Genomic DNA, 19,507 nt, shown 5'->3' on the forward strand with positions numbered 1-19,507 from the left:
CATCTCTATTGTATTCTGTTCAGGATCAAATAGATTAAAAACATTAAAATATGAAAAGATATTTCTGGAAATTTCAAGAAGAAATTATTTAAAACTTAAGGTTCATATCTTACGATTTAACTATACATCACTGTAGAACAAATTTCTGCCTAAATGAAATGGGAAAAAGTACATCAGTTATAAATAAATTTAAGAAAATTAGTAAAAAAAAAAAATTCATTTAAAATATTTTACCTTTTTTTTTTTTTTTCCTGAAAAAGCTGCTTAAAATTAAGTTCAGGAATCAAAGATAGTGGAGGAGTAAGACGGGGAGATTGCTAGCCTTCCCGCAAATACATAAAAAACTCAAGATATGGAACAACTTCTACAAAGCAACCTCTAGGCTGCAGAAGACCCCAGGCCTCCAATGAAGTAGGAGAGAGAAGGGAAACATAAAAAAGAGAAAAGATGGAGAATTTCTGGGCAGGAGCTTGTGCCCCAAGGGAGGGAGGGAGCCCTGAAACAGGAGTTCCCGTGCACTGGGAATCTCCCTCACAGGCGGGCCCAAAGGGGCGCTGCCAAGTCTAGGAAAATCAGGCAAAACAGGGACTTGGAGGGCAGTAAACAGAGAAAGCTGTACTTCTCAGCCCATTAACAGCTCTCGGACTGTGACCCCAAACAGGCTCGGGGAACCGAGAGTGGTGCTGCAGACAAACCCAACGCGCGCACACAACCTTTGCAGCAGAGAGGGCGGGCCCAAGTAGCCGGCGGACAAACACAGCCGGGGCAAAGGGCAGGACTGGGGTGCCGACAGAGGGGAGGCTTGCCAACTTCGGCAGCACGCACAACCCTTCGCAGAGCAGAAAGAAGAACAAATACCGCCCCCCCCCCCCCCGCCCCGCCCCGGCCCCGCGACAAAGAGTGTAGGCAGTGAGAAGAAAGAAGTGCACATAAACCCCGCCATGCAGAGAAGGGGCACGGGGAGTCGAAAGAAGTCCGCACTAGCCCCACGATGCAGAGGGTGAGCGAAGCCCACACGAGTCGCCGCGACGCGAAAAGGACCCATGCAAGCACCTGCCTAGCAAGCTTGGGCCAGCAGCACAGGGCAGGAAACGGGAACAGAAGCACCGGCAAGGATCCAAGGGGCAAGTAGGAGGCTGGCGGCACTGCAGTTATGCTGAGAGGGCCACTTTGAGGCAGCTGCGGAAATAGACGCGCCTAACACTTTGAAAGCTACAACAGCTGCCCAGAGGCATACTGCACCCATAGACGCTCCAAAACCTACTACTGGCCTTCAGAGAGACCAGATCCAGCCCCATCAACCAGAACACAGGTACAAGCTCCGCCAACCAGGAAAACATCACAGGAGCTAACCCAACACCATCCACAAAGGCAAACTCCACAACCAAGAGCGACGACCTTGAAAACCTTTATTTATTCATTTTTTTTCCTGTTTCATTTTTTTTCGTTTTCTTTCTTACTTTCTTTTCCTCTTACTAATCACACTGTTTATTCCCCCAACATATCTCCACCTTCACACTAGCATTTACTGGCGCTGTGAAGTTTTCCTCTTTGATTTTCTTCTTAAAAAAAAAAAAATCATTTTAAGATTCTTTCTTTTTATAAATCACACTGCTTATTCCCCAACATGTTTCCACCATCACGTTAGCGTTTTGTGTTGCAGTTTTCCTTGTTTAAAAAAAAAAATTTTTTTTAAGATTTTTTTTCTCTCTTTTTTTTTTTAGTAAATCACATGGTTTATAGCCTTTTGCGGTGCCGTGGAATTTTCTTTCTGTTTCTTGTCAAAAAAAAAAAAAGGCAAGAAAAACATTAATTTTAGGGGTTTTCTTTTTTTTCTTTTTTCTCCTCACTTTTTTTCCTTTCTTGATGAGTTGTGTTTTTTTTTTTTTTTTTTTGGTTTGTTTTTTGTTGTGGGTTTTTTTTTTTTATTTTGTTTTGGATATATTCAATGCTTTTCCTACTGTTCTTTACTGGCTGTAGCTATTTCTGAATCTATATAAAGCTTTTCCACACGTTTTAATATTTGCTCTATTTTTCTTTTCTTTTTTAATTTTTTAAATCCTCTTCTCCACCCCTTCCTTTTCTTTTCCCTCCCTTCTCTTTCTTTTTTCTCTCTCTTTTTTTATTCTCCATTTTTCCCTTCACTCTTTCTTCTTTCACCAAGTAGGTTAAACTGATGAGCTCTCTATGCTATGTTTCCCAGTTGGCCCTCTACTCATGCTCCGATTTCCAGATTGAGCTTTAATTAGCTCTTCTTTCAATTGGTTGATATCACCTGTGGTTTCTCTTGCTCACCAAGTCAATCTCCTGCATTCTTTTCTTTAGAATGCTTTGGTTATAACTGTATGTGTAGAAATGTGTGTCTTTATGTCCCAGTATTTCTGTAATTACATACGTGACCTTCTCCCACTAGAACACAGGCACAAGTCACCTCCAATAAGATATAAACACAAACCACTCAACCAACATTTCCCTCCAAGGGCAAAAATCAAAAGGAAGAAGTTCAGTTCAGTTCAGTCATGTCTGACTCTTTGTGACCCCATGAACTGCAGCACACCAGGCCTCCCTGCCCATCACCAACTCCCAGAGTCCACCCAAACCCATGCCCATCGAGTTGGTGATGCCATCCAACCATCTCATCCTCTGCTGTCCCCTTCTCCGCCTGCCCTCAATCTTTCCCAGCATCAGGGTCTTTTCCAATGAGTCAGCTCTTCACATCAGGTGGCCAAAGCAGTGGAGTTGCATCTTCAACATCAGTCCTTCCAATGAATACCCAGGACTGATCTCATTTAGGATGGACTAGTTGGATCTCCTTGCAGTACAAGGGACTCTCAAGAGTCTTCTCCAACACCACAGTTCAAAAGCATCAATTCTTCAGCACTCAGCTTTCTTTATAGTCCAACTCTCACATCCATGCATGACCACTGGAAAAACCATAGCCTTGACCAGACAGACCTTTGTTGGCAAAGTAATGTCTCTGCTTTTTAATATGCTATCTAGGTTGGTCATAACTTTCCTTCCAAAGAGTAAGTGTCTTTTAATTTCATGGCTGCAATCACCATCTGCAGTGATTTTGGAGCTCCCCAAAATAAAGCCCGATACTGTTACCACTGTTTCCCCATCTATTTCCCATGAAGTGATGGGAACAGATGCCATGATCTTAGTTTTCTAAGGATGAGCTTTAAGCCAATTTTTTCACTCTCCTCTTTCACTTTCATCAAGAGGCTCTTTAGTTCTTCTTCACTTTCTGCCATAAGGGTGGTGTCATCTGCATATCTGAGGTTTTTGGTATTTCTCCCGGCAATCTTGATTCCAGCTTCTGATTCCTCCAGCCCAGCATTTCTCATGATTTATTCTGCATATAAATTAAATAAGCAGGGTAGCAATGTACAGCTTTGACATACTGCTTTCCTGATTTGGAACCAGTGTGTTGTTCCATGTCCAGGTCTAACTGTTGCTTCCTGACCTACATACAGGTTTCTCAAGAGGCAGGTCAGGTGGTCTGGTATGCCCATCTCTTTCAGAATTTTCCACAGTTTATTGTGATCCATACAGTCAAAGGCTTTGGCATAGTCAATAAAGCAGAAATAGATGTTTTTCTGGAGCTCTCTTGCTTTTTCGATGATCCGTCAGATGTTGGCAATTTGATCTCTGGTTCCTCTGCCTTTTCTAAAACCAGCTTGAAGTAATATAACCCAAAAGCCTGGGAAAAGGAGACCTCAAGAGGAGCAAGTTAGAAAAAAAAAATGATGAAAATAGAGAGAAATACAACACAAATGAAAGAGAAAGGTAGAAACTCACAAAACCAAATAAACAATGTAATCTCCCTGAAAGGGAATTCAGAATAATGATAGTTAAAGATGCTCCTAAAACTTGAAAATAGAGTGGAGAAAATGCAAGAAGCACTTAGCACAGTTAATACAATCACCAAGAACATAGAAGAATTAAAGAATAAGCAAACAGAGATGAATAACACAATTACTAAAATTAAAAATACTCTAGAAGGAACCAATAGCAGAATAACTTAGAGGAATAGAGATGTGAGCTGGAAGATAGAATGGTGGAAATAACTGCTTAAGAACAGAATAAAGGGAAAGGAATAAAGAAAAAATTGAGAAAAGCCTCAGAAACCTTTGGGACAATATTAAATGCACCAATGTTCGAGTTATAGGAGTCCCAGAGGAACAAGAAAAAAAGAGGTACTGAGAAAATTTATGAAGAATTTATAGTTGAAAACTTCCCCAACATGGGAAAGGAAATAGTCAATCAAGTCCAAGAAGAAAGGAAATAGTCAATCAAGTCCAAGAAGCACAGAGAGTCCCCTACAGTTTAAACCCAAGGAGAAACTCATTGAGACACATTTTAATCAAGCTAGCAGAGATTATGCACAAAGAATATTAAAAGTAGCAAGGGAAAAGCAACAAGTAACATACAAGGGAAAACCTATAAAATTAACTGTGGATCTTTCTGCAGAAACTCTATAGGCCAGAAGGGAATGGCAGGATATACTTACAGCACTGAAAGAGAAAAACCTACAACCACGATTACTATACCCAGCAAAGATCTCATTCAAAATTGGCCCAGAAATCAAAAGCTTTACAGACAAGCAGAAGTTAAGAGAATTCAGCACCACCAAACCAGCTTTGCAACAAACACTAAAGGGACTTACATAGCCAGTAAAGACAAGAGAAAGGAAAGACCTACAAAAACAAACCCCAAACAATCAAGAAAATGCCAATAGGAACATATGTATCAATAATTACATTAAATGTAAATGGATGAAATGCACCAACCAAAAGATAGAGACTGACTGAATGGGTACAAACCAAGACCCATATATATGCTGCCTACAGGAGACCCACTTCAGACCTAGAGACACATACAGACAAATAAACAAGGTAAAAGGATGAAAGGATGAATAAAGATATTCCATGTGAATGGAAACCAAAAGAAAGCTGGAGTGGCAATCCTTATTTCAGACAAAATAGACTTTAAAATAAAGAATATTGTGAGAGACAAAGAAGGACACTACATAATGATCAAGGAATCAATCCAAGAAGACATAACAAATGTAAATGTCCATGCACGAAACATAAGAGCACCCCAATACATAAGGCAAACACTAACAGACATAAGAAGAGAAATCAACAGCAACACAATAATAGTGGGGGACTTTAATACCCCAATTTCATCAATGGATAGATCATCAAAACAGAGAATCAATAAGGAAACACAAACCTTAAATGAAACATTAGACAAAATGGACCTAAATGATAACTTCAGGACTTTCCACCCAAATGCAGAAGAATACACTTCTTCTCAAGTGCACATGGAACATTCTCCAGCATAGACCACATCTTGGGCCACAAATCAAGCCTCAGTAAGTTTAAGAAAATTGAAATTGTATCAGGTATATTCTCTGACCACAACACTATGAGATTAGATATCAACTACAGGAAAAAAAAAAAAAAACAGCAAAAAACACAAACTCGTGGAGATTAAAAAATACATTACTAAATAGCAAAGAAGTTACTGAAGAAATAAAAAAAGAAATCAAAGGATTCCTAGAAACAAATGACAATGAAATTATGATGACCCAAAACCTATGGGACTCAGCAAAGCCATTCTAAGAGGGAGGTTTATAGTGGTACAATCATACCTCAAGAAGCAAGAAAAACATTGAATAGACAGCCTAATTCTACATCTAAAACAGCTGGAAAAAGAAGAACAGAGAACCCCCAAAGTCAGCAGAGGGAAGTAAAGCATAAAAATCAGAGCAGAAACAAATGAAAAAGAAATGAAGGAAACAATATTAAAGATTAATAAAACTAAAAGCTGGTTCTTTGAGAAGATTAATAAAATTGACAAAACACTATCCAGACTCATCAAGACAGAAAAGGGAGAAAAATCAAATCAATAAAATTAGAAATGAAAAAGGAGAGATTACAACAGGCAACACACAAATATAAAGGATTATAAGAGAATATTATGAGAAACTATATAGTAACAAAATGGACAACCTAGAGGAAATGGACAGATACTTAGAAAAAATGAGCCTCCCAAGATTGAACCAGGAGGAAATAGAAATTATGAGCAAGCCAATTATAAACAGTGAACTTGAAACAATGATCAAAAATCTCTCCTAAAACAAAAGCCCAGGGCCAGATCACTTCACAGGGAAAATCTATCAAACATTCAGAGAAAAACTACTGCCTATTTTTCTGAAACTCTTTCAAAATTGCAGAGGAAGGAACACTTCCAAACTTATTCTATGAGGCCACAATCACCCTGATATCAAAACCAGGAAAAGACAATATAAAAAAAAAAAAAAACTATAGGCCAATATCACTGATGAATATAGATGCAAAAATCCTCAACAAAATTCTAGCAAACAGAATCCAACAACACATTAAAAAGCTCATGCACCATTTTCAAGTTGGGCTTATTCCAGGGATGCAAGGATTCTTCAATATATGCAAATCAATCAACATGATACACCATAACAACAAATTGAAAGATAAAAACCATATGATCATCTCAATAGATCCAGAAAAATCCTTTGACAAAATCCAGCATCAATTTATGGTAAAAACACTTCAAAAAATAGGCATAGAAGGAACCTCCCTCAACATAGTAAAGGCCATGTATGAAAAGCCCACAGCAAACATTATTCTCAATGGTGAAAACTAAAAACTTTCCCTCTAAGATCAGGAATAAGACAAGGGTGTCCACTCTCACCACTATTATTCAACATAGTTTTGGAATCCTAGCTACAGCAGTTAGAGAAGAAAAAGAAATAAAAGGAATCCAGATTGGAAAAGAAGAAGTAAAACTCTCACTGTTTGCAGATGACAAGATACTAAACATAGAAAGCCCAAAAGAAAGTATCAGAAAATTACTAGAGCTAATCAGTGAATTCAGCAAAGTCGTGGGATACAAGGTCAATACACAGAAATCACTTGCACTCCTATATACTAACAATGAAAAATCATAAACAGCAATTAAGGAATCAATACTATTCACCATTGCAACAAAAGGAATAAGATATCTAGGAATAAATCTATCTAAGGAAACAAAAGACCTGTATATGGAAAACTCTAAGACACTGGTGAAGGAAATAAACAGATAGAGAGATATTCCTTGTTCCTGGGTGGGAAGAATCAATATTGTGAAAATGACTATACTATCAAATGCAATCCTCAGATTCAGTGCAATCCCTATCAAATTACCAATGGCTTTTATTACAGAACTAGAACAAAATATTTCACAATTCATATGGAAACACAAAAGACTCCAAATAGCCAAAGCAGCCTTAAGAAAGAAGAATGGAGCTGGAGGAATCAACCTTCCTGACTTCAGACTATACTGCAAAGGTGCAGTCATCAAGACCATGTGGAACTGGCACAGACACAGAAATATAGACCAATAAACAAGATAGAGAACCCAGAGATAAACCCACACATCTATAGGTACCTTATTTTTGACAAAGGAGGCAAGAATATACAATGGGTCAAAGACGGCCTCTTCAATAAGTGGTGCTGAGAAAACTGGACAGCTATGTGACAAAAGAATGAAATTATATCAATACCTAATGCCATACACAAATATAAACCCAAAAATGAATTAAAGATCTAAATGTAAGACCAGAAAATGTGAAACTCTTAGAGGAGAACATAAGCAGAACACTCAATGACATAAATCAAAGTAAGATCTTCTATGATCCACCTCCTAGAGTAATGTAAAAAAAACAAAAATGAACAAGTAGGACCTAATTAAATTTAAAAGCTTTTGCACAACAAAGGAAACTACAAAGGAAACTACAAACAAGGTAAAAAGAAAACCCACAGAATGGGGAAAAAATAATAGCAAAAGAAACAACCAATAAAGAACTAATTTCCAAAATATATAAGAAGCTTATACAACTCAATACCAAAAAGCAAACAACCCAATCAAAAAGTGGGAAAGGGATCTGAAGAGACATTTATCAAAAGAATACATACAGATGGCTAACAAGCACATGAAAAGATGATCAACATCATTCATTATCAGAGAAAAGCAATCAAAACTGCAATGAGATACCACCTCACACCAGTCAGAATGGCTATCATCAAAAAGTCTACAAAGAATAAATGCTGGAGAGGGTGTAGAGAAAAGGGAACAATCTTGCATTGCTGGTGGGAATGTAAACTGATACAGTCACTATGGAAGACGATATGGAGACTCCTTAAAAGCTAGGAATAAAACCACCATATGACCTGGCAATCCCACTCCTAGACATATACCCTGAGGAAACCAAAACTGAAAAAGACACATGTACCCCAATGTTACTGCAGCTCTATTTACAACACCTAGCAGCACATGGAAGCAACCTAGATGTCCATCAACAGATGAATGGATAAAGAAGGTGTGGTACATATATACGATTGAATGCTACTCGACCTTAAAAAGGAACACATTTGAATCTGTTTTAATGAGGTGGATGAAACTAGAGCCTATTATACAGAGTGAAGTAAGTCAGAAAGAGAAATATAAACATCATACCGACACATATATATGGAATCTGAAGAGATGGCATTGATGAATTTATTTTCAGGGTGGCATAGAGAACAGACCTATGGACAAGGTGGGAGGAGAGGAGGGAGAAGGGGGGATATATGGAGAGTGTAGCACAGAAATTTACAATACCATGTGTAAAACAGATAGCCATTTGCTATAAGACTCAGGGAACTCAAACAGGGGCTCTGCGTCAGGCTGAAGGGTGGATTGGGAAGGGAGATGGGAGGGAGGTTTGGGAGGGAGGGGACATGGGTATACCTATGGCTGATTCTTGTTGGTGTATGACAGAAACCACAAAATTCTGTAAAGCAAATATGCTTCAATTTAAAATTTAAAAAATTTAAAAGTAAAAATAAATTAAGTTCAAATTAAACCTTTGACATGACTATACAAACCATACACATGTCTTTGCAGCTTCATTTTAAAGCAGTTAGTTGTTTGTTGTTTCATTTGCTATTATTTTCTCCCAATCTGAGGGCTGTCTTTTCACTTTACTTATAGTTTCCTTTGTTGTGCAAAAGGTTTTAAGTTTGATTAGGTCCCATTTGTTTATTTTTGCTTTTATTTCCAATATTCTGGGAGGTGGGTCATAGAGGATCCTGCTGTGATTCATGTTCGGAGAGTGTTTTGCCTATGTTCTCCTCTAGGAGTTTTGATTAATCTCAAAAATATACAAGCAACTCCTCCAGCTCAACTCCAGAAAAATAAATGACCCAATCAAAAAATGGGCCAAAGAACTAAACAGACATTTCTACAAAGAAGACATACAGATGGCTAACAAACACATGAAAAGATGCTCAACATCACTCATTATCAGAGAAATGCAAATCAAAACCACAATGAGGTACCATTATACGCCAGTCAGGATGGCTGCTATCCAAAAGTCTACAAGCAATAAATGCTGGAGAGGGTGTGGAGAAAAGGGAACCCTCTTACACTGTTGGTGGGAATGCAAACTAGTACAGCCACTATGGAGAACATTGTAGAGATTTCTTAAAAAACTGGAAATAGAACTGCCATATGACCCAGCAATCCCACTTCTGGGCATACACACCGAGGAAACCAGATCTGAAAGAGACACGTGCACCCCAATGTTCATCGCAGCACTGTTTATAATAGCCAGGACATGGAAGCAACCTCGATGCCCATCAGCAGACGAATGGATGAGGAAGCTGTGGTACATATACACCATGGAATATCACTCAGCCATTAAAAAGAATTCATTTGAATCAGTTCTAATGAGATGGATGAAACTGGAGCCCATTATACAGAGTGAAGTAAGCCAGAAAGATAAAGAACATTACAGCATACTAACACATATATATATGGAATATATATATATAAATTCCATATATATATGGAATTTAGAAAGATGGTAATGATAACCCTATATGCAAAACAGAAAAAGAGACACAGATGTACAGAGCAGACTTTTGGACTCTGTGGGAGAAGGTGAGGGTGGGATGTTTCGAAAGAACAGCATTGAAACATGTATATTATCTATGGTGAAACAGATCACCAGCCCAGGTGGGATGCATGAGACAAGTGCTCGGGCCTGGTGCACTGAGAAGACCCAGAGGGATCGGGTGGAGAGGGAGGTGGGAGGGGGGATCGGGATGGGGAATACATGTAACTCCATGGCTGATTCATGTCAATGTATGACAAAACCCACTGAAATGTTGTGAAGTAATTAGCCTCCAACTAATAAAAAATAAATGAAAAAAAAAATAAAGTAGTTAGTTGTTTTATTCTGTTAAGTAGTTAGAATAGGGAAAATGAGTCCAAAATGGCAGTGGCTAAAAGACAAAAAAGGGGAAAAGCCTATGAAAATAGAACAAAGGAAGGTCCCAGGACTGGAGTGAGAACCCCAGGTAAAACAAACAGCCCTCCTGGCTAACGCATTAAAAAAAGAGGAGCCAAAATTGAGCCGGGGGCTTCTCTTCTCTTTGCGTCTTTTGGATTGACCCACCCTCATTCCTCGCTCGAGGATGTATTTTCCTTTGCTTGCCGAAATATACTGAGCTGTAACAATGGTCTGTCCATTGCTTTAGATGTCTGCTGTTGGTGAGACACAGCTGAGGAAATCACAAGCTCCCCCGACAGTGCACTTAGCTGGCATGTTGATGAATAGCTTGGTGCTTAATTTGGGAAACTTTCCAGGAAAAAGACTAAGCACACAGTGAACTTCATTTGCCAGGAAAACACATGTTAACTTGAAACATGTCTTTCCTATAATCAGCACAACTGATAGGTCACAACCTTCCAGATAGTTAATGCATGCAACAAGTGCTTTATGTAACAATTTTATATGAAGCTCTGTTTTCCACTATTTGAGTGTTTTGTTTATATTAATATGTCCTAAGTGACTTAAATGGGTCAAAAATTATTTTTGATGTCAATATTACCATAAAAAATTGGCACTTACAATTATTTTCTCCAAAATTGTTCTAAAGTGAGTTTAATAATGTGGATTAAAAATTAATCAAGAGATAGAGGGAAAATACATGAAAATTGGATGCTTGGTGTTACATAAGTTCTTGCTAAGCAAGTTCCCTTAAAATGAAACAGACATTTTACAAAATATATGTTCAAAGATGAGTTTAAAATAATTTTTTTTACTCTAAGAAAATGAATTTTATAGCACAAGAAACAGATCAGCAATAACTATGTAATTTCTAAACTTGATAACATTTCTAATCACTTATTTCTGGAACAGTGATTAACTTCTCAGTAATAAATTTCATGTAATATAAATATATTGTTTATTTTCAGTTTGTTTTCTTGGGAATTTTTTCCTTAACCATATTTTTAGTCTCCTTTTATTTATAAATTTTGTTTTATAATTTTTTTTACAATATTTGTGTCTTAGAATACACATAATCAATTTTAAAGACACTGCTTTTTAATAACATAAATTATGGTACTTCTAATTTAATAGAAGTTAATGAAATATTCTTACTTAAGTTCTCCTTATATATAAAATAAGATTACAGTGGATAATTATTTACATAAATTTCATTAAAACATGTTTTAAATTTTTTACATAAAGTTACATAAATTATTTACATAAATTTCATTAAAACATTAACAGTTGAAAACTATTTCATTGAGAAACACATTTTTCAAAGATGCTCACTCATCCTTTGAATTGATTTGAATTCTTTTTTTTAATAGTTTTGTAAACAGTGATATATTTTTTTCTCCAAAATATCCAGTGAATAAAAGCTTCTTGCTTTTAGGCTAAACATTCTTGTGATTTCTGACACCAAAAGCTTTAGCATTTCTTCTGTGCAGCAGACATTTATTCCCTTGCAACACATGCTCCCATCCATTTAGTGTTTAGTTAAACAGAAAATTCAAGACTCAGACCCAATCTTCCTGGGTGCCAAAGAGCCACTCAGTGTATAACAAAATACACAAGAGACGCTTTCCATTCCAGCATCTCAACAGCAAACTTCTCAATAAAGTAAGGAGTAAGATATGTGTTTAAAGACTTTAAAAGAGGAAGCCAAGAAGATAAACATGATTATTAAAATTCTATATAAAATCAGTTTGGAAAGGATGAATTCCGATACATTTCAAATTCACAAACTGAATCCTTTACTGTATTTTACAAAATCCAATGACTACAATAGTGATGATTTTGATAGTCTTTTCCATTGTGTTCTCTCTATTCTTTTGAGCTTGATTAATTTAATAACTGATTAATTAAAATTTTGAAGACATTAACTGGTAAACTGGATAATTTTATCTACATTTTGAAACCTGAAAATGGAAAAATACCTGGTCACTACTGATTATTGAAGACGTGACCATTAGCACAGCTGACATCATGAATTTTATTTGAACATATTTCGCTGGGCAATATTTTACATGTCCAATTTGAAAAATAACTTGCAAAATTTATATTCAATGTTTAAAAAAATTGATTTAAAATGTATTGTAAGAGCCTGTAATTAATTAAAGGTTTTAGAATTTCAAGTGACTTGGGTTTATTTCTTGTGTTTTTCTGAATTTCCTATGATTCATTTCTTGTATTAAACATTATGTATTGCCATAATAAAATAGAGATATTTTGTGGTAAGTATATAAATAAGCTGTGGTAAGAATGAACAAGCTGTTAACTTTTAAATAATAAATTATATACACTTGCATGAATTGATATATAAAATAACATTTAATTCTAATTTCAGCAACACTTTAACCTACCTTTTGTCCCTATGTTTAGAGGTTGTTAACTGTGTTAAAAAAATACAGTGAACCAATATATGGTTCTCAAATGAATACTTACATTTTTCCGTGGCTGTAACACTTAGGTTGTACCAAGCACTAGTCTCTCGATCAAGTCGGTTAGTTGTAAAGATTGTGCCATTGTCATCAACACTGAACACCTCACTTCTGGCAATAGAATATCTGCACACACAGACACAAATTATTTCTTAAAAGTATTATTTTTCTCTGTACAACATACTTTAAAGACTACACATCACCCTTTTTAAGCAAAAGGATATCAAATCTACATTCTAGAGAGCTAGTATAATGCTGAAAATTTTCAAAAAAGTAATTTCTACATTTATATTCAACTCAATGGAGACAGAGGAGAAAAATCTGAAAAAGTCTAATTTTAAAATGATGCATGCCAAATCTGGACACACCACTCACTCTCATTCCCAAGAGAGAATTTTAACAAGTAAATGACTTGGTTAAAAAGAAATGGCAAAATGTCTTTTGCAAAATGAAGAGAAGTACAAATAAATGCAGGTAAAGATTAAAGCTTGTAATACATTTTTCCCCTCTTTGAGACAATGTAACACAAATCCTCACTGTAGGCTGCTGAGTCTCCTTCTTGTACCACATAGTTGCTTTCTAAATCTGTGCATCACAATTACTTGATTTTTGACATATGAGAAATGTTCTTTTTTTTTTTCTGTTTAAAGGGAATAACTTGATAGTGTTTTTGCTAGGTCATGTACGATTCTTGTGACTCCCATGGACTGTAGCCCACTAGGCTCCTCTGTCCATGGGATTTTCCAGGTAAGAATACTGAAGTGGGTTGCCACTCCCTTCTCCAGGGGATCTTCCCAACCCAGGAATTGAATCCTGGTCTCCTTCAGGAAGGTGGTCTCCTGCATTGCAGGCAGATTCTTTACCAAGTGAGCCACCAGGGAAGCCCTAATAAAAATAAAGTATATGTTATATGTGTATACATATCTTAAAAGAGAGGAAGTAAAGATAGTAGGCATATTAGGTCATTATTGGAAAGAAGTCAGATAATAAAATTCTCTCATGCAAAAGCCTGGGAAATTATCTCAAATTCCACAATGAAAGAAGTCTTTGAAATACTCAGCATGTCTTATCTGCTTGCAAATGATTAATAATAAAAATTAAAGAAGAGTAATAACTAGAGTTCAACGATGGCTTCTAACTGCATATATATTGCTGAAGACTTTGATGAGACATCAGTGAGGTTTTCCATGTTCTATGGCAGTAGATGAGAATATTTTAATCTTGAATTGACAGGTCCCTAAAAATATCACACTAATTTGTAGGTTGGTGTTCAGGGGGAAATTAAAATAGAAACTACAGAGAATTAAGCTTTAAGGAAATTCAGTTTTAACTCTGCTCATTGTTAAATCTTTGTAAGCAATTTGCTTACATATCCACAAGTGGTCACATTTCCTACTTGGATTTTCTGGCAAAATGAAACAGTTGTTGTTCAGTTGCTCAGTTGTGTCTGACTCTTTGTGACCCCATGGACTGCAGCATGCCAGGCTTCCCTGTCCTTCACCATTTCCCAGAGCTTGCTCAAACTCATGTCCACTAATTCGGTGATGCTATCCAACCATCTTATCCTCTGTCGTCCCCTTCTCCTGACTTCAATCTTTCCCAGCTTCAGAGTCATTTCTAATGAGTCAGCTCTTTGTTTCGGGTGGCCAACATATTGGTGCTTCAGTTTCAGCATCAGTCCTTCCAATGAATATTCAGGATTGATTTCCTTTAGGATTGACTGGTTTGATCCCCTTACAGTCCAAGGGGCTCTCAACAGTCTTCTCCAACACCACAGTCTGACATGACTGAGCAACTTTCACTTCACTTCACCATTTAAGAAATAAGTGTGTAATATATATTAGAAAGAGCATGGACTAAAGAGCCTAAAATGTAAAGTCTAGATGTTCAGATTAATCTTTGGTTTGCTTTGCAGTTCCTTTTTAAAGACTCTTCATTCCACTAAAAGTGCTGAGTGAATAGAATGTGGTTATTAAGTGTTTTCTCACTGCTAAGGGCTCCTGACAGAAAGATATAAACAAATGATTTCTCCATGCATATAAGGATGCCTTTATAGTCTGTTCTTAATCTTCATAGACCTCTACAAAAGTACTATTCCCATCTCCCAGAAGAAGAACAGACACACAAAAGCCAAGCCTATAAAAAGGCTAAATCTTCCCGAGTAGGTGCAACTCCACCAGATCTTTCAAGGATGCTTTTAAGTATGCTTTTATACACAAACAATAGAGGATTTGTGTTTTTTTTTTTTAAACTTTTAACTTTGTATTGGGGTATAGCCAGTTAACAAAGAATGTTGTGATAATTTCAGGTGAAGAGGGAAACGACTCGGCATATATATGCATGTGCTCTGGCTCCCCCAAACCCCACTCCCATACAGGCTGTCACATAACATCGAGCAGGGTTCCCTGTGCTAAGGGGCTTCCCTGCTGGCTCTGGCAGTAAAGAATCTGCCTCCAGTGCAGGAGACCTGGGTTCAATCCCGGGGTTGGGAAGATTCCCTGGGGACGGAAATGGCAACCTGCTCCAGTATTCTTGCCTGGAGAACCCCACGGACAGTGGTGCTATACAGCAGCTCCTTGTTGCTTATCCACTTTAAATATAGCAGTGTGGACATGTGCATCCCAGACTCCCTAACTATCCCTTTCCTCCAGATTTCCCCCTGGCAACTACAAGTCCGTTCTCTAAGTCTGTGATTCAGGTGAAAGATGTTTAAAGGCAGCTTCTTCCGCTGATGGAAGAAATCCTTGTCATTCTTGAACGAAACACAAACCTGCTTCCAGCTTGTGAGCTAGACTGTTTCCCACAAGCCTGACTACTCAGATTAATTATCTTTTGCTGTGAATGCAGGCAGTTTTTCTCTTTCAAGGAATTGGTCTGAATTCATAGACACAGAGTTGTTCTCAGTATCTCCTTATAATACTGTTTAATGTCTACAGGTTCAATAACTGCATTCCCTCCTTCATTTCTGATAATGGTAACTTCTGTCTCTTCTCTTTTTCCCCCTGGGAGTTTGTTTAGAAGGATAATTTCTACTGGTGTTTTGGAAGAACCAGCTATCATTCCATTGTATATCTCTATTTTCAATTTCACTGTTTCTGCTCTAAAGTTTTTAATTTTCTTTCTTTTTTCTTTTTTTGCTTAAATTTAACTTGCTCTTCTTTTTAGGACAGAAAAGATTTTGCTGCCATTCCCATATATATATATAAATTACAAGATTTGACTCTAGGTTTAGTTAGAAAGGAAATTTTAACAATGTCCAAGAAATGAATCATCCACAGTAGTGGCAAAAGTATTCATTCCTTCTATCTGTCATCTAAACAATGCAGTAATATAGAGAATGGGGATAAGATGAAAAACTTTGGGAAGATTTCTTGTGCAGTTTCTTATAACTTTATGATGGAGTTTTTATTACAGATCATTTCGATGCCCTAACTCCCAACACACTAAACTCCTTAAAACAACTATTAATACATGTTTTCCTCCACCGCCTTCCCTTGTTCATCTATTTTCCATATTTATAGTCCAGAGAATTACACAGGTTTCCATATATTAAGATGCTGCGTATTGCTTTGCTCTTTGGAAGGGCAACTGATACAAAGAAGAAGGTTTTTTACATTTTTAAGACAGACGATGCTCCAGTTTACCACTGTAACTCCTAATCACAAAATGCTGCCTTCTAACATGTAGATATATTTCCTATTTATTAGCAGTAAATTCAGTAATGAATATAAGTATATATGTAGTATATGTGTGTGGGTGTGAGTTGTTCAGTCGTGTTGGACTCTTTGTGACTCCATGGACTGTAGCCTGCCGGACTCCTCTGTCCATGGGATTCTCCAGGCAAGAATACTGGAGTGGGCTGCCATTTCCTTCTCCAGGGGATCTTCCCAACCCAGGGATCCAACCTGGGTCTCCTGCATTGCAGGCAAATTCTTTATTGTCTGAGCCACCAAGGAAGACTTCCAATATATGTGTGTGTGTGTATAATCAAAGCACAGTATGCTGTTTAAATTTTAAATAGCATGTCTGTTAACCTGCTTGTTTTTCTGACAATACTAAAGAACACATAACTTAACAAATGTTTTCATGACTAAAGTTTTCATTATGTCATCATTTATAATTACATATTGTAGAAACAATTTAAATATTGAATCTCAGTTGTATAAATAAGGCAATGAATGATGAATGCTTTATGAAAGTGTAAGTTGCTCAGTCCATGTCAAACTCTTTGCAACTCCATGGACTGTAGCCTGCCAGGCTCTTCTGTCCATGGGATTCTCCAGGCCAGAATACTGGAGTGGGCAGCTTCTTCCTTCTCCAGGGGATCTTCCTAACCCAGGGATCAAACCCAGGTCTCCCACATTGAGGGAGGATTCTTCACTGTCTGAAACACCAGGGAAGCTCAAGAATACTGGAGTGGGTAGCCTATCCCTCCTCCAGCAGATCTTCTTGACTTAGGAATCGAACCAGGGTCTCCTTCATTGCAGACAGATTCTTTACCAACTGAGCTATCAGAGATAATGATGAGTAAAAACATAGCTGAAAATGAGGCATTAAAAAAAAATAATACACAAGCATTAAAGTTAGATGATTATGTGTGAAATATTATGCAACATATATAAGAAAAATGTGACAACAGCCAAATGTAATAACAGCTTTTGCTTTTATCTTTAATGAGAACTACAAGGAGAATAAATTTTTTTTAAAGGCAGAAAATGTATCGCATGAATGTAACAGACTAATTTAATGGATGGTAAATATAGTTTAACTGCAACACAAAAACTTATTTCTAACTAATTGGACTCATTTGTATGCCTTTAAAGTTACCTTGTAAAAGCTTGGTTAACTTTTGAATATCATTCCCTGGTAGCTCAACTGGTAAAGAACAGCTCACAATGCAGGAGACATGGGTTCAACCCCTAGGCTGGGAAGATCCAGTGGAGAAGGGAACAGCTACCCACTCCAGTATTCTGGCCTGGAGAATTCCATGGACTGTATAAAAGTCCATGGGGTTGCAAAGTGTCAGACATGACTGAGCGACTTTTACTTTAACTTAATCAAATACTATTTGTATGAACCACATTGTCATCAACTTTGTTTCTGCTCTCACTTGGCATAATCAAGGGTTTCTTTTCCCTCACATCTCTATCCCAATTAATAGAGTTGAATGTACTGAATTTCAGTGCACTGCCTCTCTCTTGTCCATATTTGCAAGTGCTTATTAATTTGCATCTTAACCAATAGTGAGGTTTCCTGTTTGACTTCTTTAAACTGTTGCAAATTTTATGTGACCATAGAGAGAAATATAGGTCTAGATATATCCTTGTTCCACTTATAAAAAATTTTATTTTCAAGCTAATCTGTGTTCCCTCATTTATCAATGCAAAGCTGGGCTTCCAGACATACCCAATAGGAGATTTCCTCTGATCAGGATCAGTGGCAGAGACCGTGCCTACAGAGGATCCGTGAGGGCATTCTTCAAAGATTTCAAAGATGTAATATTGGAGGAGGAAAACAGGAGGCTCATCAACATCTTCCACCTGGATCTTGATGACAGTGGTAGAAGCTTCAGTGTGGTATTCCCTGAGTTGCTCATCAACTTGGGGATTTTTAACTTTTGCTCTAATACGATAGTGGTTCTGGTCCTCAAAGTTCACTTTCTGCAAAGTAATACAGTATACACAGAAAACCCAAGGAATTACTTAGGGGAAAAGAAAGGTTTTGTTGGTAAATTAAGTTTCAGGTGCTTTCCAGTTAGGTTTTTACTACTTATGTTCTTGGATCCCTATGAGATTGTCATTAAATACTTAGTAGGTGTGGAGAAAATCCCTATGTTATGTGTATTTTGATATTTACATCTATTACAAAATGTATTTGGTTAATAATCAGGTTTCTTTTAGGCTTAAAACTACATTTCTGAGTACAAATAGGGAGTTGAGAATTAATTTCCTGTTATTTAAGATATTTTTGAAAAGTTTGTCCTCTTAAAATCTTTAAATTTGTCCTCTTTAAAATCTTTTTCAAAACCTCTCCTACAGTGTAATTCAAGGAGCTCTGTAATAACTCTACCCTCAGTTATATCTGAAATATATCATTAGAAATATAAATAACTGAACTTTTTCTTAATTTATTCAGAAGTATCTTGCACAAAACTGATAATTAGCTATTTTAAAAGTATGATTTGTAATTTATGCTAAAATGTAGACAATAATCATATATGTTAATATTCTAAAAAATGAAACATCTTAGAATTTTTTTAAAAGCACACAAATCTTTCCTTTGTTCTGTAAACTGTAAATCACTGAGTCTTAATTTAATTGCTTAATTGAAACAAACACTAACTGGTTACACAAAATAATTATATGTATTTCTGATTTGATTTTGCATTATTATGCAAAAGAAACAACTTTAATGCACCTACCTTTTTTAGTATAATTATTCCTTCTTGGGTTTCGTTATTGGTAATGACGTCAAATGTTCTTGAATCGTCTTCGATGCTGTAGTCCATTTCTGCATTCTCTCCTATGTCACTATCATATGCCATGATTTTTCCTATAGATGTCCCAACAGGTGCAGATTCAGAGACAGTCAAGCGATATAAACCTTCAAAAACAAAATTCAGGATATTTTGCACAGATAATTAACATAAAGAACTTCCAAATAT

General features: G+C 36.7%; 1 protein-coding gene across 2 annotated transcripts in view; it reads right to left on the minus strand.

Annotated features, from left to right (window-relative positions):
* CDH19 (cadherin 19) overlaps nucleotides 1-19,507 on the minus strand; it is a 74,739-nt gene that overhangs the window by 16,794 nt on the left and 38,438 nt on the right. For both annotated transcript variants that reach the window (XM_020915395.2, XM_070452931.1), the window contains exons 6-8: nucleotides 19,265-19,446; nucleotides 18,250-18,503; nucleotides 12,848-12,969 (exon numbers count right to left, since the gene is read on the minus strand). In XM_020915395.2, coding sequence (XP_020771054.2) covers nucleotides 12,848-12,969; nucleotides 18,250-18,503; nucleotides 19,265-19,446 — 558 coding nt within the window. The remainder of the gene's footprint in view (nucleotides 1-12,847; nucleotides 12,970-18,249; nucleotides 18,504-19,264; nucleotides 19,447-19,507) is intronic.

This window comes from Odocoileus virginianus, chromosome 22, assembly GCF_023699985.2.
Source record: "Odocoileus virginianus isolate 20LAN1187 ecotype Illinois chromosome 22, Ovbor_1.2, whole genome shotgun sequence".
NCBI classification, from domain to species: Eukaryota; Metazoa; Chordata; class Mammalia; order Artiodactyla; family Cervidae; genus Odocoileus; species Odocoileus virginianus.